Source organism: Manis javanica, chromosome 16, assembly GCF_040802235.1.
Source record: "Manis javanica isolate MJ-LG chromosome 16, MJ_LKY, whole genome shotgun sequence".
In the NCBI taxonomy this organism is placed as follows: Eukaryota; Metazoa; Chordata; class Mammalia; order Pholidota; family Manidae; genus Manis; species Manis javanica.
In genome coordinates this window covers 60350296-60374999 of record NC_133171.1, presented here as the reverse complement: position 1 = coordinate 60374999, position 24704 = coordinate 60350296, and the positions used below count along the sequence as shown (strand labels likewise).

Sequence of the window (24704 nt, the reverse complement as noted above, 5' to 3'; positions counted from 1 at the left end):
TATGGTTCCAGCTGAGGATCTAAACATGCCCCTGTCAGAAGATATCAAATTCCTTAACATTTTGTACCACAGAAGTACTAGACCCAGAGCCCAGCACAGAGTTCTTCTTAATTCCTCACTCTGAGAGCCACATTTTAACGAAGACACCCACAGACTGGAGCACCTTGCAGGAGGATAGTCAGATGGCAAGCAGCTTTGAAATCCCATTGTAGGAGGTAGGGATGAGGTCCTGGGGTTTGTGCCAGGGAGACTCGGGAATACAGGAGAGCTTGCTTGACACTTCTATGCAGATTGTTACTGAGCTGAACTGTGTCCCCCAGAAGGTATTCTGTTGGAGCCCTAACCCTAGCACCCCAAAATATAACTGTATTTAGAGACAAGGTGTGGGTAAAATTGTAATATTTCCATAATATCTCACCTGGCTTTAGTACATCTGCATATCAATAGGCATTCAGAAGTGGAAAGAAGTATGGCTTTCATGCGTTTGCATCATTCCTCAGGGGTGGAGAGAAGTTTATCTCCATATCAATGAGTAATTACCTGGGCAAGGAGGGCTTATCTGTACCTGAGAGGTGAGGGGGAGGGATGGTTTTGCTGCTGCTTGAGCAGGAGAAAGAGATGAGCCAGACTGCAGTTTTGTAAGCAATAAACAGATTTTAAACTTTATTTCTCCCTTTGACTGATTTCGGTCTTAGGGGTATTTTGCCCTGGGATTTACTTGCCCCAGATTAACCCAAGGCCTTTAAAGAGGTGACTAAGTTAAAATAAGGCCGTTAGGGTGGGCCCTAATCTAATCTGACCAGGAAATAGAAGTTATTCTTTCCAAATCACTGTGATATCTTTCCTCCTTGGCTGACATGTATCAACAAAGTCACCACACTGGAGTTTCTCTAATTTTAGTGCCCATCCCTGTCTCAATCTAAAAGTTTTTTCTTTTCCAAATTTGCTGTGCCACTTGGTGTAATTCCTAATTCTCTGCCAGATCTTTCAAGCTTGGCTTTTATTTCCTTAAACATTGCTTATACAGTTGTTGTACAGTCTGTGTGCAAAATAATTCCAGTATCTGAAATCCATGTGGGTGTGATTCTGTTGTCTGTTCTTTCTGCTTTTCTTACCAGTGGTCTCTTGTGTCTCTGGTGCCTGGTTACTTTTGTTGGTATGCTAGAGATGTTTGAAAAAGTATTTGCAGAAATAATTCAAGGCCTAGGATGATGACAGCTTCTTCCCCAAAAGAATATTTTTTCCTATTTTTTAAATTTTGGTATCATTAATCTACAATTACAAGAGGAACATTATGTTTACTAGACTCCCCCTATCACCAAGTCCCCCCCACATACCCCATTACAATCTCTGCCCATCAGCATAGTAAGATGCTATAGAGTCACGACTTGTCTTCTCTGTGTTGTACAGTCCTTGCAATGACCCCTCCCCCTGACATTATACATGGTAATTATAAAGCGTTCTTTCTTTTTTCCCCCCACTTATCCCTCCCATCCCACCCATCCTCTGCAGTCCCTTTCCCTTTGGTAACTGTTAGTCCATTCTTGGGTTCTGTGTGTCTGCTGCTGTTTTGTTCCTTCAGTTTTTTCTTTGTTCTTATACTCCATAGATGAGTGAAATCATTTGATACTTGTCTTTCTCTGCCTGGCTTATTTCACTGAGCATAATACCCTCTAGCGCCAACCATGTTGTTGCAAATTGCAGGATTTGTTTTCTTCTTATGGCTGAATAATATTCCATTGTGTATATGTCCCACATCTTCTTTATCCATTCATCTACTGATGGACATTTAGGTTGCTTCCATTTCTTGGCTATTGTAAATAGTGCTGCGATAAAAATAGGGGTGCATATGTCTTTTACAATCTGGGCTGCTGCATTCTTAGGGTAAATTCCTAGGAGTGGAATTCCTGGGTCAAACGGTATTTCTATTTTGAGCTTTTTGAGGAACCTTCATACTGCTTTCCACAATGGTTGAACTAGTTTACATTTCCACCAGCAGTGTAGGAGGGTTCCCCTTTCTCCACAACCTCGCCAACATTTGTTGTTGTTTGTCTTTCGGATGGTGGAGATCCTTACTGGTGTGAGGTGCCATCTCATTGTGGTTTTTATTTGCATTTCTCTGATAACTAGCGATGTGGAGCATCTTTTCATGTGTCTGTTGGCCATCTGAATTTCTTCTTTGGAGAACTGTCTGTTTAGCTCCTCTGCCCATTTTTTAATTGGCTTATTTGCTTTTTGTTTGTTGAGGTATGTGAGCTCTTTATATATTTTGGATGTCGAGCCTTTATTGGATCTGTCATTTATGAATATATTCTCCCATACTGTAGGATGCCTTTTTGTTCTATTGGTGGTGTCCTTTGCTGTACACAAAAGCTTTTCAGCTTGATATAGTTCCACTCATGCATTTTTGCTTTTGTTTCCCTTGCCCAGGGAGATACATGTTCATGAAGAAGTTGTTCATGTTTATGTCCAAGAGATTTTTGCCTAAGTTTTTTTCTAAGAGTTTTATGGTTTCATGACTTACATTCAGGTCTTTGACCCATTTCGAATTTACTTTTGTGTATGGGGTTAGAAAATGATCCAGTTTCATTCTCTTACATGTAGCTGTCCAGTTCTGCCAACACCAACTGTTGAAGAGGCTGTCATTTCCCCATTGTATGTCCATGGCTCTTTTATCATATATTAATTGACCATATATGTTTGGGTTAATATCTGGACTCTCTATTCTGTTCCACTGGTCTGTGGCTCTGTTCTTGTGCCAGTACCAAATTGTCTTGATTACTGTGGCTTTGTAGTAGAGTTTGAATTTGGGAAGCAAGATCCCCCTGCTTTATTCTTCTTTCTCAGGATTGCTTTGGCTATTTGGGGTCTTTTGTGATTCCATATGAATTTTAAAACTATTTGTTCCAGTTCATTGAAGAATGCTGTTGGTACTTTGATAGGGATTGCATTGAATCTGTAGATTGCTTTAGGCAGGATGACCATTTTGACAATATTAATCTTCCTAGCCAAGAGCATGGGATGAGTTTCCATTTGTTAGTGTCCTCTTCAATTTCTCTTAAGAGTGTCTTGTAGTTTTCAGGGTATAGGTTTTTCACTTCCTTGGTTAGGTTTATTCCTAGGTATGTTATTCTTTTTGATGCAATTGTGGATGGAATTTTTTTCCTGATTTCTCTTTCTGCTAGTTCACCATTAGTGTATAGGAAAGCAACAGATTTCTGTGTATTAATTTTCTATCCTGCAACTTTGCTGAATTCAGATATTTGTTCTAGTAGTTTTGGAGTGGAGTCTCAAGGGTTTTTTAGGTACAGTATCATGTCATCTGCAAATAGTGACAGTTTTACTTCTTTTTTACCAATCTGGATGCTTTGTATTTCTTTGTTTTGTTTGATTGCCATGGCTAGGACCTCCAGTACTATGTTGAATAACAATGGAGAGAGTGGGCAACCCTATCTTGTTCCCTATCTTAGAGGAAAGGCTTTCAGCTTCTTGCTGTTAAGTATGATGTTGGCTGTGGGTTTGTCATACATGGCCTTTATTATGTTGAGGTACTTGCCCTCTATACCCATTTTGCTGAGAGTTTTTATCATGAATGGATGTTGAATTTTGTTGTATGCTTTTTCAGCATCTATGGAGATGATCATGTGGTTTTTGTCCTTTTTGTTGATGTGGTGGATGATGTTGATGGATTTTCGAATGTTGTACCATCCTTGCATCCCTGGGATAAATCCCACTTGATCATGGTGTATGATCTTCTTGATGTATTTTTGAATTCAGTTTGCTAATATTTTGTTGAGTATTTTTGCATCTGTTTTTATCAGGGATACTGGTCTGTAATTTTCTTTTTTGGTGGGGTCTTTGCTTGGTTTTGATATTAGAGTGATACTGGCTTCATAGAATGAGTTTGAAAGTATTCCCTCCTCTTCTATTTTTTGGAAAACTTTAAGGAGAATGGGTATTATGTCTTCTCTATATGTCTGATAAAATTCAGTGGTGAATCCATCTGGCCTGGGGGTTTTGTTCTTGGGTAGCTTTTTGATTACCAATTCAATTTTGTTGTGGTTATTGGTCTGTTTAGATTTTCTGTTTCTTCCTTGGGCAGTCTTGGAAGGTTGTATTTTTCTAGGAAGTTGTCCATTTCTTCTAGGTTTTCCAGCTTGTTAGCATGTAGATTCTCACAGTATTCTCTAATGATTCTTTGTATTTCTGTGGGGTCCACCATGATTTTTCCTTTCTCATTTCTGATTCTGTCCATGTGTGTAGATTCTCTTTTTCTCTTAATAAGTCTGGTTAGTTTCTCAAAGAACCAGCTCTTGGTTTCATTGATTTTTTTTCTATTGTTTTATTTTTCTCAATTTTATTTATTTCTTTTCTGATTTTTATTATGTCCCTCCTTCTGCTGACTTTGGGCCTCATTTGTTCTTCTTTTCCCAATTTCAATAATTGTGACTGTAGACTATTCATTTGGGATTGTTTTTCCTTCTTTATATATGCCTGGATTGCTATATACTTTCCTCTTAGAACTGCCTTCACTGCATCCCAGAGAAGTTGGGGCTTTGTGCTGCTGTTGTCATTTGTCTCCATATATTGCTTGATCTCTATTTTAATTTGGTCATTGATCCATTGATCATTTAGAAGCATGTTGCTAAGCCTCCATGTGTTTATGAGCCTTTTTGGGTTTTTTTGTACAATTTATTTCTAGTTTTATACCTTTGTGGTCTGAAAAGTTGGTTGGTGGAATTTCAATCTTTTTGAATTTACTGAGGCTCTTTTTGTGGCCTAGTATGTGGTCTATTCTGGAGAATGTTACATGTGTACTTGAGAAGAATGTGTATCCTGCTGCTTTTGGGTGTAGAGTTCTGTAGATGTCTATTAGGTCCATCTGTTCTAGTGTGTTGTTCAGTGCCTCTGTGTGTCCTTACTTATTTTCTGTCTGGTGGATCTGTCCTTTGAAGTGAGTGGTGTGTTGAAGTCTCCTAAAATGAATGCATTGCATTCTATTACCTCCTTTAATTCTGTTAGCATTTCTTTCACATATGTTGGTGCTCCTGTATTGGGTGCATATATATTTATAATGGTTATATGCTCTTGTTGGACTGACCCCTTTATCATTATGTAATGTCCTCCTTTATCTCTTGTTACTGTCTTTATTTTGAAGTCTATTTTGTCTGATATAAGTACTGCAACACCTGCTTTTTTCTCTTGTTTGCATGAAATATCTTTTTCCATCCCTTGACTTTCAGTCTGTGTGTGTCTTTGGGTTTGAGGTGAGTCTCTTGTAAGCAGCATATAGATGTGTCTTGCTTTTTTATCCATTCTATTACTCTGTGTCTTTTGGGTTTGAGGTGAGTCTCTTGTAAGCAGCATATAGATGTGTCTTGCTTTTTTATCCATTCTTTTACTCTGTGTCTTTTGATTGGTGCATTCATTCCATTTACATTTAGGGTGATTATTGAAAGATATGTACTTATTGCCATTGCAAGCTTTAGATTCGCAGTTACCAAAGGCTCAAGAGTAGCTTCTTTACTATCTAATCGTCTAGTTTAACTTGCTTATTAAGCTATTATAAACATAGTCTGATGATTCTTTATTTCTCTCCCTTCTTAATCCTCCTCCTCCATTCTTTATATGTTAGGTGTTTTAATCTGTACTCTGTTTCCTTTGATTGCTTTTGTGCATAGTTGACTTTATTTTTTGCCCAAATGATTTTCATGTTTGACACTAGCTGTCTAGAGTCACCTTACAGAAATTCAACACCTGAGATTTGGGGCCTGAGACTCCATTTCTAGTTTCTTACGCCTTTAAAGGCTGCCAAAAAATATAGGTTGGAATCTTAGCAACCTGCAGAATCAGCAAATGTCCCCAGAGTGAAGCAACCTCAAGTTCCAAGCTTGCCTCTCCAGATTCCTTTCCTTTTCCAAATTTTGGCCCAGCAATTCCTCACCAGCTCTCTGAGTTTTTCAGGTACTTTTAAAATATTTTATCCAGCTTTTTTAGTTGTCTTTTGGGAGGAAGTCTGGATTACTCAGTTCACTAATGGCAGCAGAAACCTTTCTTATCCAGCCCGTTTTTTTCCAGTGGTTTGCTCTTCTCTGGACCTTAGCTTTCACAAAATGTTTGTTTTTTCCTCTTTTCCTTTAATAGTAAAGTGTACGTGGACTTTTCCTGTGCACAGACACTGCCCACCTCACCCCCAGTTAGGGCCAGAGGAGAATCTTGCATCTTACACACCTAATATTCCAGAAGAGCAGCAGTCAGAACAGTCCTCCTCATCAGTCTCAGAAACAAAAAGACTGTTTGTGCACACATTCAGGTTGGGGCCTCTAAAATGCAGGCAACATGCTGCAGCTGTGAGAATTCTAGCTTTAGTGCGACACCAGCGTAAGGAGTTGCCCTGTGGCATACAGGCCCCTGATAGGTCTCCGTTTGCAGACCAGGATGTGACAAGGAGATTGTAGCGACAGCCAGCTTTAGCGGCAGAAGGAGAAGCCCAACAGAAAACACTCAGAGGTGATAATGATGCCTTAAAACCTGTAAGTCAGCTAATGTGCCGTAGGCCACACTTCCAAACAAAGCTTTTTCGTTCCACTGGTTTAGGATGAAGTGTTCCTAGAGCTTTTGCTCAGTGGGTTGGTAAGGGGTGACTGGAAGACTGAGGGTTCCGCAGGGAACAAGTTCAGGGCCCGGTTTTCTGAGGTGGCCTCTACCATAGGAAATCAAGTGTGACTCTTTCCAGAGTCACTTACAGTAGTACTTGCTTTTGGTGACAACTCTCGGCGGACTTTGGAGTTGGCTTTTCAGCGCTCTGGGCTTTGGTTTATCCACCCTCGGCATGGAGATGGCTATTCTGCAAGAGATCTGAGGCGCTCAGGACCGGGGTGGGGCCCCGGCGCTGGCGCTCCGAAGGGCCAGGAAGGGCCCGAGGCAAGCGGCACAGAGACTCAGAGGACAGGCTGGCGGTGGAAGGAGGTCAGTCCCACCAGGCTGCGGGCTTAGCTGCAGTGCCCGGCCTCGGACACGGAGAGGCAGGACAGAGCGCCTCCCCCCGCAGGGGCTGTGCGGGAAGGCGAGGGGGCGGCGGCTCGTGGCGGTTGGGAACGTTAGGGTGGTTGGGGCGAGAACCACCCGGCGAGCGTGCTGAGCAAAGAGCTGGGCGCGCGCCCTCACGCCGGGATAACTGACAGCACTTTAAAAAGCAACCGATTGGAGGTAGTCCTAATTATATTGCTCCGCTTTCATCTGAGGTGAATTTTTTTTTTTTTCAAAGCACATATTCGTTCATGAAAGTCACAAGGAAAGGTTGGGAATGTGGAGCTGGAACACCCGAGGGCTCACACGGTGCTGGTGAAGGTTTTCTGCACACCAACGATGCAAGCCTTGCCTCAGGAATTCTGGAGCCGATGCAAAAATTGGAATCGAAAACAGCCCCAGCACGGTTACGACAGTCTAGGAGGGCCTTCTGAGTGGAGTGAACGCTGGGAGCGCTCGGTGGCCGGGAACTCTGCTGCTCACCTGTCACTCCATCCGTTGATCCTAGCCAGTCACCGCTCCTAGATAACCTGTGCTCCTGTTCAACTCTCCTTTAGAGCTTGCAGTGGAAAGCGGTCCCACCTGTGGCGCCTGCCTGATCACACTCGCTGCCCCCGAACTCCCGGGGTAGGGTAGGAGGTGGATGAGGAAGGGTACGGGTTTGTGGGGCTTGAAGCAAACACATTGTTGGACGCCCTTCAAGAAAAAGGATACAAAATTAGAAATATGATATTAGGAACCAAGTGAATATTTACTTGCAGTGACAACAAATTAAAAATTTCCAAAAGCTGACTACAAACGTCAAAGAACCAGAAAAAATTTTTAATTAACTGCCTAGCCACGCATATGTTATTCCTGTATCTTCAGCTTTATACCTTTTGACTCCCTCTTTATTTGACAATTGTGTACTATATTTTCTCCAGTGAGAATGAATAACTTGGTATTTCCTCTAGCGTGGTTAGCACAAATTTTTGAAACAAAATTTAGAAAAGTTAATTTCAGTTTCACAGTCATTGGTAATAACGTGGCAATTTTCAATGTTTTTAACTCTGAGGCAAGTTTTGTCAAGAATTTCTTCTGTGAGCTGTAAGATTTCAGGGCATGTCAAGTTTTCTTGGGCAGTAATGAACCTTAACTCTAAACTGCGGAAGGTCACTGATGTGTTAATTCTTTGTTGTGAAAGTTGAGATCTAGATTATCTTTGTAGATGCCAGTATTTCATACCAAATCAACTAGGAATTTTAGAAAGTTTCAGTATGTTTATAGGTTTGTTCATTTTTCATCAGCCAATTTATCAGAAAATCTGTCTATTCCTCTATTAAAATTTATTTCTTCCACTCAATTACTGATTTTGGTTTGATCTGAAAAAGTTTTTTTCTTCCAGTTCATGTTTGGATGTCTGACTTCTGTTGATTTCAAATAGAAATTGGTAAAAGATAATTTTATGATGTTGATATAATTGTATACATTGCATTGTTAAATATATTCCTGAAGAAGAAAACTTCCATTTTGACTAGACATTGATGAGACTAAATCCTTACAATTTACTGCATCGGAGGGTTGGAAGGAATTAACCGGCTCTACTGTGCCCAGAATTCTGGTGCGTCCTGTAACAGGACAGGTGCATATCATGACACATCCTCTTAATGCACTTTGTCTCAGATGCCAGGTGAGTCATCTCTGTGGGCAATAGAAGCATTCCTGGAAGCCATTTGTATACCAAGATGACTAGCAAAAACATATGAACCCTAGACCCAAACAGTGTATGCCCAAGTCAGTTTCTCCTTAGTGAGATACCTCCTCAAAGTGCCACCTGATACAAAGGAAAATGTGACAAAGGGAAGTTGGAGTGAAAAAAGACAGCAATCTTCACTATAGGTAAAATATATTACTTTTGCAAATTTTACAAAAGAGTGGACCATGTGAACACATTACAAGGGTCCATTCCAGGGCCTTCAAAAGGGTCAGTGCCAGGGAAGAGCTTCCTGTCAGAGGTGACCCTGTATACCCCACTATTGTAGCGAGATTGTCTCTAAAGTCTTCTTTCTGGAGGGTCCCACTTCAGGCCTGTCCTCACTCTCTGCCTCCCCAAAAATCACTCTCTGCACTTGCTGGTTCATTCTCATCCTTCTCCATGCCTCGGTAAGTTTGGAATTGAAAGTTCATAAATTCTCTTCCTACAAGGAAGTGGCTAATTGTGCAGCCCATTATTTTGTTGTAACAGGTGTGCCCAAGTACTGACAAGTCAACCACTCAAGAACATTCCCATGTAGGGTGGATTCTGCCTTTTCTACCTCCTCTGCAACCACAGCGTCCATAAAGGTACAGGTCCATCTGGCTGTGCTTCTCAGGAACAGCTCTTCTGAGGACTCAAAGTAAGGGTTCTTTACCAACCTGGTGAACCACTAATGGTCTTACTGCATTTCGGGCTGTTTCCTCCATGCTATTGGGTAGAATCCAGAAGCTTCTATCTGAACTCATTATTTTCACTAGAGGTCTCTGCTGAGTTCTCCATGTCTCCTGAGTCTCAAATCTTGAGCCCCTGCTCCCCCAAACTGCATTTCTCATAATTGCAGAGCAGATTACTTAAGGTTCAGTATTAGACATTCTGTTCTTAAAAATTCTTTGGCTATTTCTACCACAGGCCATTGCAATTTTTCACTGGCAACCTTTCTTCCTTGGTCCCCCTGCCTTCTGTTGCCCTGAAAGCTGTTTCTCTCCTAGATCATACCCCTCATCCTCTTACAGTTTTGTGCTTCCTCTTCCTCCCTACCTTTCCTAAATCTACACAGTTCAGCCACAGCCAGATATTTCTTACCCTGAGGAATTACAATGTCAGTTTTAAAGCAATCGTTTTTTAATGGAATGTCCCAGGGCCCTGGGGTCAGGGCAGCATGATCCCTTAGAGGTGGAAAGACTACGTCCTGGCTGGGGAGACAGCGCCATCTATTGCCCACTGAGAGACAACTGCCAAACACAGCTGAAGGACCCTCTCTGCATTCTTGTTCTAGCTGGGTGGCAGATAACGTAGCTAAGAATAGAAGTACAGTGGACTTGAAATGGTGATGAGACATTCAAGCATGCACTGGAATTTAAACAGTAAGGAGATCAAGGTCATGGATAAAGATCTGGATGGCATCTGGACTTAGGGACACTACAGGACCTGCATAAGTTTAACCATGAAGTGGTAGAGAAAGCTGATCTGGCCTGTCTGCTTTTGAAGTCCTGGTAGATTCACCTCATTGTGCTAGGAGTGAGTAGAGCTCCTTTTATGGGTAGTCAGGGCTGAAAGGGAAACCCAGGAGCCAGCAAAGAGAATTTCAAGGAAGGCACTGCCTCTTGTTTGACTTTTCAAAGTTGTCAGTTTGGATTTGGGCTGAGAAAACATCACTAGGATGCGAGTTTAGGATTTAGTTGGAGACTTTTGAAAGAGTGGCTTAAGATGTCCAACACTGTTCTAGGCACTGGAAGGTATGCAAAGATAGAAAGACAGAGTACTGTCTCTGATGGAGCTAAGCATGAGCTAAAGTCAGGGAGTTGGCAAAAATTAAATGGTAATACATTAGGCAGTGGTTCTGTTAAGGGAGTGATGCATATAGACTTTAAGCCCCTCTGATATCTGTGCAAATCAGAATGGGCCCCTTCACTTCCTGGGGGTCAGTGCTGCTCCGTGCCAAGGTCCACGGCTTAGTAAGCTGACTGCGGGCTGGGTTTCAGCCCCTACTCATCCACTCAGCTGGTTGCTCTTACTCAATGAACAACCTGCCCAAATGAAATGGAAGCCCTGGAACGATGAATAATGCATAGTTAGGAAGGTTTCATGCAGGAAACTGGGTCATGAGCTGGGCTGAAACTGATGTAAAGAGTTTACAGCACCTGCAAGGAAGAGGTAGGAGACCTTCTCTGCCGATGTCAAATAAGAGACAGGAAAGAAGTGATGAAGGAGAAGGAAAAGATGCAGATCACCTGACTCCTGGCTCCAATAAAAAATGGGCAAAATGAGGTAAGCTCACCCATTGAAAAAAATTATAGAACACTTGCTACATGCAAGGAGCTATGCTAAATAGGCTGTGAGGCAGGGGAAGAATAATAACCCCTAACACTTGTGTGTGTCAGTTAGTTGTTTAGGAAGCACATCCCAGCTTTTGATCCACTTTCCTGTGAAGATTGTGGCTGTCTCAGAACATGTAGTTCCAAATCTCTAGAAATAGAAACATAATCCAGATCTTTTGACTAGTCCAGAATCCCTTTCATTCTAGCCACTGATTCTTTATCTTCTTAAACATCTGTTAAGTAAATGTTTAAATAGATGATATACTTATTTGGTTCCAAATTAAAAAGGTACAGTGGAACATAAAGGAAAGTCTCCCACCTACCCCTGTTCTATAACCATTCAGACACCTACTTTCAGCATCGTTTTAATTTGCACTTCCTTCTTGTGAGTGAGATTGAGCAACTTTTCATAAGTGTTAGAGACATTTTGTATTTTTTTTCTATGATGGGTCTGTTCATTTCCTCTACTCACTTTTCTACTTGGTAGTTAATTCCTTTTTTTCTTTTGTAAGAGCTTTCTACGTATTAGGGAAATTAGCCCTTTGATTTTGATGATAGTTGTAAATGTGTTTTCTTTGTGCATTTTCATTTGGTCATCTGTCTCTTGGCATTGCTTTTGTAGTTTCTTTTTTCATACAGATCTTTATAAATGTTGTTGAATTTATCTGTCTTTCCTTGTATGATGTTTACAGTTGAATCATCCTTAAACTAGTGTTAACTTAAATACAGTGGATCCCCGCCTTCAAGTTGCTCAATTAGCCAGCAGGGAAATCAAGAAAAATATGTAAATAACTCTAGTAGTTACCATATAGTCAGTACTCTTCTTCTGTCTATCTAGAATCCAGTTGTCTGCCCATTTGTCCATTCACCCATCCATTTTCAAGACTTTACCAAACTCTTTCTAAAAGACAACACTTTGTGGTGTTGAAGCATATGGGCTAGGGTGACAGACATCCAGATCTGGACCCTGGCTCTGTTTATCCTCCTGTGGCCTTGGACAGGTTACTTAATCTCTCTACATTTTTGTTCCTCAAATTGTCTCATGAGCTATAACAGAAATGTGGAATGTGGAGAGGTCAAGGATTAGAGACTGAAGAACAGACATGGTAGTGTGTGACTAGCAACAGAGAGAGCTGTAAGATGAGCCAATGCTTGGATTTGTGACTTCAGACAAGATCCAGAGAATGGGCATTTGGGTAGGTGGCAAAAATAAAGGTCATTGGCTGTGAGCATATCAAGGAGCCTAAGGGCCTCAGTGTTAGACGTCATCTACACAGTCCTGGAAATCACCTAGGATCATGGCAGGACGTGGGGAAAGCCTGTGGGCCTCATGCACAAATATCCTCAATGAATTAAGAAAGGTGGCAGCCAGGGAATGTGGATAAAAGGTCCTTTTATCTAGCTCTGGACATCATGCTTGGGGGTGGGGTGGGGTGGGGTGGTGGTATGGGGTGAGGAAGATGCCTACCTCACCTGTGACCCTGAGATTTGAGGAGCTGTCTCCTTTGAGAGGAAAGCCACAGAACCGTGACTTTGAGGAAAGTGACATGTTGGTAGCAACCCACATAGCAGCCAAGTGGGCTGAAGAAGGAGATGCAGAGTGAGGCTTTAACAAGAATCTCCGACCTTTTAAAGCCTTGCCTGGCAGCCCTTATTAGCAGGGCCCCTGTGGGCTCTGCCAGTGTCGGTGCTGAGACAAACCTGACTAGAGGGAAACTGGAAGACAGTGGGGTAGACAGTTGACATTCCAGTGTCATGAACAGATGCCACAGCTCTGTGACACCTGGATCCCAAGGTACCATAAGCTGTGGTTCTGGGAGGGCTTCATTCTGTGAGTTGACTCTCAGTTTGTGTCATATTTACATAGAAAGTGCCAACACTTTCTTCCTTCTCTTGCACAAACAGGCCACACCTTGCACCAACCAAAGTCCACCTCATCTTTCAGCTGCCCTAGGTCAGTCACTCAGCCACAGGAGTTTCATCTTCCGAGAAATTCAGTGTTTCTAGGAGAGGATGGACCTCTTCATCTCTCCCCTGATGTTACTGAGACGTGAGCATTTATAACTAGTACAGTTTAAAAAGAACCGTTCACCTGCTGGCCATCTCTCCAGATCTGGAGCCTGAGAGAGTTGTAGCAGAAGAAACTGAGGTAGGATATTAAGAGAACTTTCAGGGAGGAGGACTAGGGAAGAGGCTTGGGGATGAGGGACTGAGAGTGGCTGCACCATGCTTAAGGGAAGTAGTGGTGGGGACTACTTCCTTCTTTGGGTTGTCTTTGGCAATGATTTGAAAGGAGGGGAAAGTTGCCTTGGAACATTCCACAGGTCTCTGGTCTGCCCTATGTCCTGTTCTCTTCCTCTTTCTCTTTTACTGTGGAATTGTTTAACCCTAGGAAGTATGCTGACTGTGATCCTTAGGTCACAGAGATGCTGATGCAAGTAGTTGGTGGTGGTAGTTCATAGCAGGAGCCAATTCCTCAAGGGTCACCATGAACCTTCTGGGATCCCAGTGTGGGAGAGGACACTCCAAACTCCCTCCAAATTCTCTCAACTGAAGGGACATCAAAGAAGTCTTTACATTTTTAAGTTTGTGATGCTCTAGTTTCTGGCCTGACACTCTGGCCTTTTAATTTTGAGCTGTAAAAATATTCACAGAAAGTTCTAGAGAGGAAAATAAAGTTGGTTTTTGAATCACCTGCTTCCTCCAGGCTAGTGAAAAATAGTTATTTCAAGTTAGTAATTACAATGAAACCAGAGGGTGCATATCAAAGCTGACAAGATATTTCTGCAGCTCATGGGGAATCGTGGCTTTTGTGTGGCCCATGCCCCGCTCAAGAGATGGAGAACAGCCAGTTGCTTAAAGTTGGAGGGCCAAGTCACGTCCTCCAGGCTGCTCCATGTCTGCCTCCTGGCTGGGCCATCTTATCTGGACTGTCTATGTGGCAGGCCCTCAAAGTCCCAGTGGAGAAGGAGGCCCTATAGACAGGAGGCTGGCAGTGTGGGGTAAAGCCATGGTCCCTTTGCGGAGGACAGCCAGGAAGAGGGCGTCTGCCCCATCTGCCAGGAGCATCTGAAGGAGGCAGTGAGCACCGACTGCGGACACCTCTTCTGTTGAGTGTGCCTGGCGCAGCATGTGGAGAAGGCCCAGGCCTCTGGAGTCCTCTGCTGTCCCCTCTGCCGGAAGCCCTGTTCCGAGGGGGTGCTGGGGGCAGGCTATGTCTGCCACATCCACCAGAAGAAGGTGTGCTGGTTCTGTGAGGAGAGCAGACTTCTTCTCTGTATGGAATGCCTGGTGTCCCCTGAACACAAGTCTCACTGTGAGCTGGCCATTGAAAATGCCATCAGCCACTATAAGGTAAGGCCAAGTCACCACTTCCTGGAGTCACTCCCTCCCACCCCCTGTCCACCATGCTTGGCATGTCACAGAGGCTCAGTAGCTGTCACTTTTCTTTGTTTCTTCTGTTTCATCTTATTTTGGATCCTTGTCTTTGCTTTTCTGTGTTTATTTTGTTATTGATGTTCAAGTGTCTACGCATTCACAGGAGTCTAAGAGGGGATACTGTCACTGTCATGGCAGATTCCCAGGAAGCCTGAGCCCCCTCACCTTGCTCATCTGTGCAATGAAGGAGTTAAACTAGATAATGCAAAACAAGCTTTCCGTACCAAAGTTTCCCTGGTTCACAGCACTAGGAATTTGGCTAGAAATATAATCAGATGTTACATATGCTAATAATTATCCTGAAAATATGTTGAAATATGGAAGGTAATACACAATTCTCTCTTTTTCCTCCCTCTTCCTTTGTCTTACTTCCCTTCCCTCCTTTCTATAATGGTTATTTTATCCTCATCTTTTATATTATTTTTATATTAATATATTATCTACATAATAATATAATTTTTATAATATTAATTTTTATCATAACAGTTACATGCTCTTGGTAACACATTCAGACATACTGTAAGGTATAAAGTCAAAATTAAAATCTTTCTTCCTGTTTTCCTCCATTCTCAGACCCCAGGGGTAACCATTGTTAGATTTCTGTCTATCATCCTTCCAGAAAATTTTGGGTGTGTATGAATGCATTCTTTAACACACACACACACACAAGGATTATCTATTTTTTTCTGTAGCCCATTTTTATCAACTGAAAATCTATCTTGGACATTTTCCTAACTGTACACACAGATCTTATAAATTCTTTTCAACACTGCTTGGTATTCAGTTCTATGAATAGACCATAAATTGGCAGACATTGGTCTATTTCCAGGTGGTTGTTTTGTTTTGAGATCACGTGGAATGTTGCAATGAATATCTTTTCATATATATTTTGGAGGACTTAGAATATCCAGATGTATTTTAATGAAAGAGTAAGGCAACTTTCAAGTTATGGTCAATTTTTCCTATCACTGTTTACTGACTAATCCACAGTTCTCCCATTGATTTGAATGCCAGCTCCATAATACGCCAGGTATGCATATACGCTTGCCTGTTTTCTTGACTCTATGCTCTTCTATTCTTCCTATTCCTGCCTGTGTGACAAACCATTTTAAACACTGTGTCTTTACAATATGTCTTAATGTCAGGTAGACCTTAGAACCCTCATAATAGTCTTATTTTTCAGAATGTTTGTGTATATTCATATAGGTTTATCTTGCCAATTAGCTTTAGCATTATTTTTACTCACTTGTTCCCAATCCAGTTAGTATTTGATTGGATGGAAAATTGACATATTTTCATCATGTTGTTTTTCTAACCAGTAATGAATTTCCAAAGTCTTCTTTCAGATACTTGACTTTCAAGAACATGTTATGATACAGGATGAGAAAATGGGGAGTCCAGATTGAAGGTGACCATGGGAAGGAAGGGGAGTAACTCAGAAAGTCTTAAGAGCAAAAAGACAGAGTTCTCTGGGTCTAACATCATTCCTTCCAGGGGCAGCGCCCACAGGAGACTAAGTGGGAGGGCGGGAGTCAGGGGTGTGAGCCAGACAGTAGATGGGAAAATCAATTCTATTCACTCACTCGGTGATTTATTCAGGTCTATGCTTTGAGTAGGATGTCTTGCTAGACATTGTAGAATAGAAAGATGATTCATAATCCTTGTCCTCAAGTCTACCTTTAACCTAAAATAAATAAATAACAATATGTGTTCATGTAAGAAAGACTGAAATCCCTGCAGTATGTTAGGAACTATAGTACGTGCTACGACAGCGTTGATGAACCAAACAGATGCCATCCCTTCCACCACAGAGTCTGCAGTTTAGTGAGAGAGACAGACAAGAAATCAAACAGACTAAAGGGTGTCTGAGAAAGAGAACTGTGGGTGACCCAGGTTAGTGTGGCCAGTGGGGGTCCTGTGGAGGATATGACACTGAAGCTGAGACCTAGAAAAGAGAGCCAACCAATGTGAAGACAGGGCGGAAGGGGAGCCCTGCAAAGGCCCAGGTGTGGATGAGTCTTATTATACTTAAGAATGTATAATTAAAATTGGAATTGACAGGACATGCTGATAGAAGTGGGTGAGGGAATGAAAGGAGTCAAAGATGACATCATCAGTTTCTGATTTGAGAAACTGGATGGACAATGGAAAGATAAGAACTGGGGAGAACAGGTCTGAACAAGACATTGTTTCGTTTAGGACAAGTTGAGTCCAAGTTGAAACACATCAACATAGAACCTTTGATACACAGTTGGATATGAAATCTGGAACTCCAAAGATAGTTTGGGGTAGTATTCACAGAACCTAGAGCAGGGATCCATTAGGATAAAGGTACTATTTAAATCCAGTGCCCTATCCTCCAGAGAGTCCAGAGAGAAATTCCAGGGCAAAGTCCTGAGAAAAGCCATCATTTAGCTGTGAGGCTGAGGAGGATCCCACAAAGAAGAGTCAGGATGAGCCACTAGCAAGACAGGAGGAGAACAAGGGGGCAGAGTTCCAGATCCTACGGGGAGACCATGTTCAGAGGAGACAGTAGAATGCGTAGGATGACACTGAGCTGAGATGGGTGCAGAGCGGTGAAAGCAGGGCTGTTCCTCCATTGGGACCATCGGGAATGAAGGTGTCTTGGAGCATAGGAGTTTTGCAGTTTGTGAGATGGTTTGAGTGTTCTGCAAAGAATATCAGCACTGTGGGTGGAGATAGGGATGTGAAAGGTCTGAAAAGAGAGAAGGCTTGGTATAGTCTGGGCAGGTGAACTCATGACAGAAACTGAGCAGGACTGGTGAGCTATAGGGAGCACCAAGTTGAGTTTTGAAACTAGGGAATTCATGTGTTTCAAGAAGCCCAGGACACCCAAGGAAAAGAGTGGTAAGGGGATGATAAGTTTGATTTTCCATTTTGATTTTGAGCTGCTAGTGGGGCAGTAGGAGATACTTAGCTCTTAGCTGGAAATTTGGGATTGACTGGAAAAAAGGCTGGTTTGGGAATTGTGATAAGATCTGAAGGCTCCAGAATGGAAAATTAAGTACACAGTTTGAAGACAGAGAAAGGTTAAGGACACAATCTCCAGAAGGCTTCCTTTTACAGGAAAAAGGAAGAAGCAAAGGATCAGTTTGTGGAGGTGTGAGGTCAAGGAAGAACGGAGAGGTGAGGAGGGGAGAGTGGGCTGTGCCGTGAGGGGAGAGTCACATCAAGGAAGAGGGGGCCCAGAAGCAGCGCCTCTGGGTTTCAGGAGTGCAGATTAGTGGTGACCTCGAAGAGAGAAGTTCATAAGAGTGATGAGAAATGAAGCAGATGGCTGAGGAGGGAAGGGCCGTCAGGACGTGAAGACAGCAGGAAGTTCAGCTGTGAGAATGGAGAAAAGAGTAGATTGTTGGGGGTAGCAAGGCGAAGTCCACTTGCTTGAGCTTTGAGACTTGAAGTTCTGTTCTCACCCAAACAGTTCCTCACCCCAACCCAGCCCCCACCTTCACCATAGAGACCCATGAGTGAAATCCACGATGTCATTTACAACCTTCCTCTACTCCTTTGAGTCTTTTATTCCGTCCCTGCTGGGAAATGCCTGCAGGTAACACCCAGTGACCCGACAAGTTTTTAATAACTTCCTAGTGACATCATTATCTCCGCTGTTTACTAGAAGCTTTTCGTTTACATGAATGACCTTGTTAACTCTCGCCCACAGTTCCTTGACCCTGATTTTATCCACAGAATCCCAGGGCCAGAAAGAACTTGCAAAGTCATCTTCTCCAACCCCAGCTTCTACCTGTGCATCTTCAGGCATGTGGGTCTCTGGTTTCCAGAAACAATATGTTTTAAGTGTTTATGAGAGGGAACGAGCAAAAATGATAAAAAGCAAAAATATTCCCGATAAAGAGCCAACAGCAAAATCTCTTAGAGAAATTTTTTTGACCTGAGGTGGGAAGGAATTTAGTTCATGCAGCACACTGTTCAGAGTTAACAGCATAGCTTTATCGTTTGTCCACAAATCCCTCATTTTACTTGTTTACCCTTGAATCACCACTCCTCCCCTCGCATGGGCAACATTTAAAGTGTATTTTTATTTACAGATGGCTCTGTAAAGCATGCGTGCTTGTGTGTTGAATTGACAAAATTGTATTCTAGGCCTCATTCTATTTCTTGTTTTTGTACTATACCATATTTTTAAGATCAGTCCATGTTTTGTGTGGCATACAGTCCACCATTTCTGACAGCTGCGGAGTGTTCTGTAACTAGCACCTGCTGCATTTGACTCATCTATTTGCCCAGGAACAGACTTTACATGACTCCAACTCTGTGATACCACACACGATGCTGTGAAGCGAGCATGTGCTGTTTGAAGCTAAGTGAGGAATTCTCTAGGATGTTTATGCTGAAACAGGAACACTGGATCATAGAGGAGAGCATACTTAGGTGGCCTGGACCCTCACCGGAGGGGCTGCATCAGTGCACACATCACCACTGCAGTGTGGTCCTTACATCCCCATTCATTCCCTCACCCCCAGGTGTCACCCACTTGTCTAGTTTTTCTTAGTCTGATGGGAGTCCAACTCTATTTTGTTGTTGTGTTAATTTCCATTTCTCTAATTGATGAGTTTGGACATCGGTTCATATGCACGTTACCTTTTTGTAGGCCCTCTTTTGTAAATTATTGGTTCATGTTTTTTGCAAATTTTTGCCTTTGGTTCCTGTCTTCCTACTGATTCATGGGCTTTCCTCTTATATTCTACATTTTAAGTTTCTCCTTGACTTTAGACATTGCAGAAATCATTTCCTAATCTGTCATTTCTCTGGTAGTTTTGTCCATAGTGGTGTCATTGCACAGAGATAGTTAATGTTGATGTGATCAAATTAAATAATTTCCACATAGTTTGTGCTTTTAGGAGTTTAAGACATCTTTCCCTACCCACAGGTCACAATTTGTCCTCTAATATTATTTCCTGTTAACTTCACAGTTTTATCTCTCACACTTAGGTGTTTATACATCTCCCTCACGTGTGGTGCTAGGTAAGGATCCAGCTTTACTTTTCTCTATTACGCAAAGCCACTTTCTCAACAGTCTTCTAAAGATTCTGTCCCTTCTCACTGATTTATGTCCTACTTTTTCCTTTAAAATTCCTTTGTAAACATGGCTCTGTCCCTGAGCTCTCTCTCCTCTCATTTTCTGTTTGTTCTTGCACAAGTATCATACTGTCTTATTACCATGGCTTTGTATTATCAGGTAGGGCTTATTCATTTCATAACTTACTTAGCAAGAGTTTACAGTAAGAATGTTCCCAGGGTCTTTTGTTGACACCACTCCCACCCCCCAGGCTTTTCTTCCACTTTGATTCAGTAAGATCCTCTGTTGGTATACATACCACCTTAGTTGATTTTTACTTTCCTTACTGTTTATCAAAAACCTTAAAGCAAATCTTGTAGAAACTGAAATCATTCATTATATCCTTAGCTTCAGGGATACTGATTTAAGATTTAGAAAGAGGTCACATGCCTCCCTGGGCTGTGGGTCTGCATCTAATAGAGGGTTCTTGTCCATTGCAGCCAGAATGGCAGAAGAGGCTGCAGGACACCAGTCTTTGAATCTCCTCTAAGTCAATCTCCCTAGACTGGCTTTGCTTGATGTGAAGTGTAGTAAGAATTGCCAGTGACCTTTCAGAGCATACAGCTAGATGTTGGGAGAAAAACACCCTGAAGTCAAGTAGAAAAGGTTCATATAGAAAAGATACTATGTTTATTTTACATAGTTAAAACTTTTTAAAAATTACCCATTGCTTCCCCTGCCACTCAATCATTATCCATGAAATAAGCTCTCATATTCCTCACCCCAAGCATAACACTTGAAGGGCTGTCTGTTTTTAGACAGGATTTTACCTTAGTCTCATCCTCAGATAAGGTTCCCCACCATGTGTTCCACTGAGCACCAACCTCTCCTCCAGCTTGACCAGCAAGTGTGTCTGTCCCTCTAGGAACGACTCAACCGCAGGAGCAGGAAGCTCAGAAAGGACATCGAATTTCTGTGGCTCAGGGCTCAGGAGAAGGAGAAATTGCAGGCTGTTCAGGTGGGGTTCTTAGGGCCTTACTCCCTGCTCGGCCGTCTGTCTGTCTCTGGAGCAGTGTGAAGTGTGTGGGAACCCTGGGGGCTGGAAACCTAGGTGCTGGACTTGGCTTTGGGGTTTGCTGGCCGAGTGACCTGGGGCAAGTCAATCCTTTGTATTGTCCTGTGGTTTACATTAAATAAAAGTCAGTCCTTCTCCACCTGGTTCATGGGGAGGGTCAAAGACAAGTGGCTCATCAATTGAAAATTACTATGCAAACCATGGGTCACCATCTCTGTCCCTGATGGTCTCCCTTTCTGTCCCTTTTGCTTACTGAGGGGTGAGGTCTCTCCTCACCCTATGACCTGAAGTGGGTTAAAACCAGGCAGTGGGAGGATATAGCTGAGCAGGTGGGTGTCTTTGTGCCCATCACATGTGAAATGGCATCTGTGGACACTCACAAGAATGCAAGGTGGGGAGGGGAGGTGTCCCTGCATCTATGACGATATAGCTGCGTCTGCAATGCCTGGGACATGCAGAGGCAACGCCACGATGGGAGAGGGTGGGAGAATCAATATTCTTGCTCAGAATATTTGGAGACTGAAGGGCCAGGAAAGAGCCATCTGACAATGAATCTTAGAGAGTCCCTCTTCTGTAGTTTCAGGAAGACTGTGGGACCCATAGGCTGGCTGCTGAGCTGGAGAGCCAGCACCAAACCAGGAGACAGCTGGATGTCCTCCCTCAGGAGTGGCTGGACCGGCTGAAGGACACACCAGCACAGCTGTCCAGAAGCTTTGACATCTCCAGGGCAATAATGAAGCTCAACAGACTGGTCAGTGATCTGGAGGGGATGGCCAAGGAATTGGACACCAACATGCTGAAGGTGCGTACCCTGAGGCACCTCTGACTGGAGTTCTCCCCAAATAGAAGGCAGCCTACCTGGAGCATCCTGTTGGGAGGTGTAAGAGGGAGAGGCTTCTCTGTGACATGAGGTGGTAGCCTGTCCAAGGCTGCACAATGTGGTTGCAGCTCAGTGGGGTGCACAGGAGGGGTGCTGTCCCCTCATATCTCAAGGTGACACTACAGAGGGGCATCAAATAGTAGGCTGGGGAGGAAATTTGGAGGTGGCAGGAACCTGAAAAATAACTGTGTGATTCTTACTCTCTTTCTCTCTCTCCTAGGATGCCAGTGACTTACTGAGCAGGTATGAGGCATCCCATTGTCCTCCCAGAGTGCTTACATGTACAGACCCACACAAATAAGACATGCATGCACATGGGCTTTCTCAAGGTTAAGGAGATCTGCTGCTTCATTAGCTTGTGTTTCTTTGTGCTACATGGCAGTGGAGAGTCAATAGAATATACTAAAGGATTTCTTTGTTTCTAGGAGTGCTCCACAGAAATTAGAGGCTATTTATCCCAAGTTAGAGGAAAGAATCAGCCAGTCACTTCTCCAGCCATCCTCAGCAGGTTGGCCCTGCTCATCCCTGAATCACCTCATCTCAGACCCACCTCAGCCTTCTCACTCTCCTTCCTCCAGCCTGTACAGCCTCTAATTAGGTCCACCCCATATGTCTTCAGGATGGCCATCCTCTGAACATGACCCCCTTTCCTCATCCCAACAGCTGTGACCTGATGTCTGGCTCCCTGACACTTGGACAGTAAGTCACAGCCTCTTCCTGAGCCAGGCTTGGGCTTGTGGCTTCCTTGGCAGAGGTCAGGATTCAAGACCTCCATTTGGCCTGTGAACTGACAGTAGCATCCATCTCTCACCTATAAAAAATAGGAGTACCAAGGTACCTGGATAGAATCAGCTCACCAATGGTGAGGCCACCTCTGCATGTGGGCCAGCAGATCTGTTGAGCTCCTGTAACCCCTGTTGTCAGTACAACTCTCCTGGCACTTATTCATTATTATTCTTGAGGCAGACAGACTCTAGGGTAGTGCCCTGTGATCCTGCCCTCTCAGTGTTCATGCCCTTGTGTGATCTCCTCTCCTTGAGTTAGAACAGGACATGCAACTTGCTTCTAATCAATGGAATATGGCAAAGAGGATGGTGTCACTTTAGTAACATTGCTTAGGACTCCTCCTTGCTGGCAAACTCACTCTGAGACTCTCCTTTCTGAACTGATAAAGTAAGTAACCCTATGGCAAGGACCAGTGGGAAGCCTCTAAGAGCTGAGAGCAGCCTCCAGCCTTCAACCAACAAGAAGCAGGGGCCCTCAACAGCTGCAAGAAAATGAATTCTGCCAACAGCCTAAGAAAACTTGGAAGTGGATTTTTCCCCAGTTGATCCTCCAGATGAGAACGAGTCCAGCTGACACTTCGATTGCTGCCTTGTGAGACTCAAAGCAGAGGACTCAGTCAAGCTGTGCCCAAACTCCTGACCACACAACTGTGATATACTAAATGTGTGTTACTTTAAGACACTAAATTTGTGGTAATTTTCACAGAACAATAGATCATCAATATGTTTATTTGTGCACATGTCTCACTTCTTTGGGTGAGTAAGGATCATAACCTCTGTGTCCCCAGTGTCTAGGACAGTGCCTGGTCATAGTTGGTGTCCACTGAGGTTTATTACGTGGATGCATGGATGAATTAATAGAAAGTATAAGGGCCCTTCCTGATCCTCCATCTTTACCAAAGGGAGCCTTTAAGCAGTATTTATTGAGCCCTTGCTAAAATGGTCAGTGCCATACTAAGCACTGAGGGGCCTAAAGAATAAAACATGGCCACAAGGAGGATCTGCATCATGGTGCAGAATGAAAACTTAGACTTGAATTCAAGTCCCAGCCCCAATATCAAATACCTGTGCAAGTTACTTAGCCTCTCTGGACTTCAGTACTACCCCCTCTAAAATGAGGCTAATTGTACCTGTGGCTTGGGGATCATTGAATTACAGGTTATTATATATGCAGTGCCTAAGAGGTTGTAAACATTCAAATGAGTTAATTCCATCTTCTTATTCTACTTCTCCATCCAGAAGCTTGTGCCCTAGCTGTTGTACCAGGACAAACACATATGGAATAACAAGAGAATGTGTAATGGAGTAAATTAAGTGAGGTGGGGAATCAGAGCAGAGACAAGAGTGAGGCTGGGTTGGCTTCATGGGGAAGGGTAGCAGGAGAGAAAGGTGAGAGCATCCAGGTAGGGATAGCTACACGAATGGAAGCATGGAGGTAGAATAAAAGCCACAGCACAGCTGTAAGTGTACAAGGCAACTGAGTTAGTTAATCTGGAATATTCAGCAATAGGTAAGCAGAGTGACACAAGACAGGGGCAGTCACCAAATTTTTTTGAGTCAGGAGTAAAGGGAACAAGTGGTGTTTAAGGAAAACCAGCTTCCACTCTTGGTGCAGGACAGATTGGAGATGGGAAGTTGGGGCACTGGGGGAAGGAGAAAGAGCCTAGTGTAGGTGTTCAGAAAAAGAAGATATAGTTACTAGGCAGGAAGCTGTAGATCTCAGAGAAACATGAGACCCCAAAACTGAGAACAAGACATTAGCTAATAAAGCTAATAAAGAACACCCTTGGAGGTGATGGCACATGGAGAATCTGTCCAGAAGTATCCTACCAGGAGTCAGAGGAAACTGAAGAGCCCCAAGGAGAGTCAGTTATCCTGCAGGCGCTGCCAGGCCTTGTGTCCTCTTCTGACATGACTACAGATGACTGGGCTGGGGTGGGCATCGGACCAGCAGATGGCTGGCCGGTCAAGACTATAAGGTGGCCTGCTGAGAAAGACCTTATCAAAAAAGGGCAATGATAATGAAATGAACATTTTGTAAATCCAAACTGGATCTATGATGATTGCATCATTAGTTGGTGGGAAGAGCAGCAGCAGAGGGAATCAGAGCTGACATGTGGCCGTTTACCAGGGCAGGTGTCCATGACCTGTGTTGCTGCATGGCCACAGGATAATCCAGTCTCTAAACTTCCTTGGATCTCAATTCCCCTTCCTACCAGTCCTTGGTCACACAGAGGGAGCATTACATACTGGTCATGGGCACAGACTCAGGAGCAAAGTACGTGAACTCAGCTGTGCCATTACTCTCTAGTGTATGATGGGTGTTACTGCTGTGTCCTTTGCTATCTGTGTATGGGACCAGTTACTCAACCTCCACATGTCTCGGATTTCTCATGTATAAAATGG

General features: G+C 43.2%; 1 protein-coding gene across 8 annotated transcripts; it reads left to right on the top strand.

Annotated features, from left to right (window-relative positions):
- Positions 1 to 10881: 10881 nt before the first annotated feature.
- On the top strand, positions 10882 to 23028 carry TRIM40 (tripartite motif containing 40). Of its 8 annotated transcripts, none has more exons than XM_073224393.1 (7): positions 10882 to 11032; positions 12988 to 13231; positions 14115 to 14436; positions 20484 to 20576; positions 21211 to 21435; positions 21734 to 21756; positions 21939 to 23028. In XM_073224393.1, exons 3-7 carry the CDS (start codon positions 14362 to 14364, stop codon positions 22105 to 22107), a joined length of 585 nt encoding a protein of 194 aa, XP_073080494.1. In that variant the 5' UTR covers positions 10882 to 11032; positions 12988 to 13231; positions 14115 to 14361; the 3' UTR covers positions 22108 to 23028. The 8 variants fall into 8 exon arrangements, with proteins under 8 accessions (XP_073080494.1, XP_036882720.1, XP_073080498.1 ...); XM_037026825.2 differs by having other exon boundaries at positions 14028 to 14436; XM_073224397.1 differs by having other exon boundaries at positions 12988 to 14436; positions 22688 to 23028.
- Positions 23029 to 24704: the final 1676 nt, after the last annotated feature.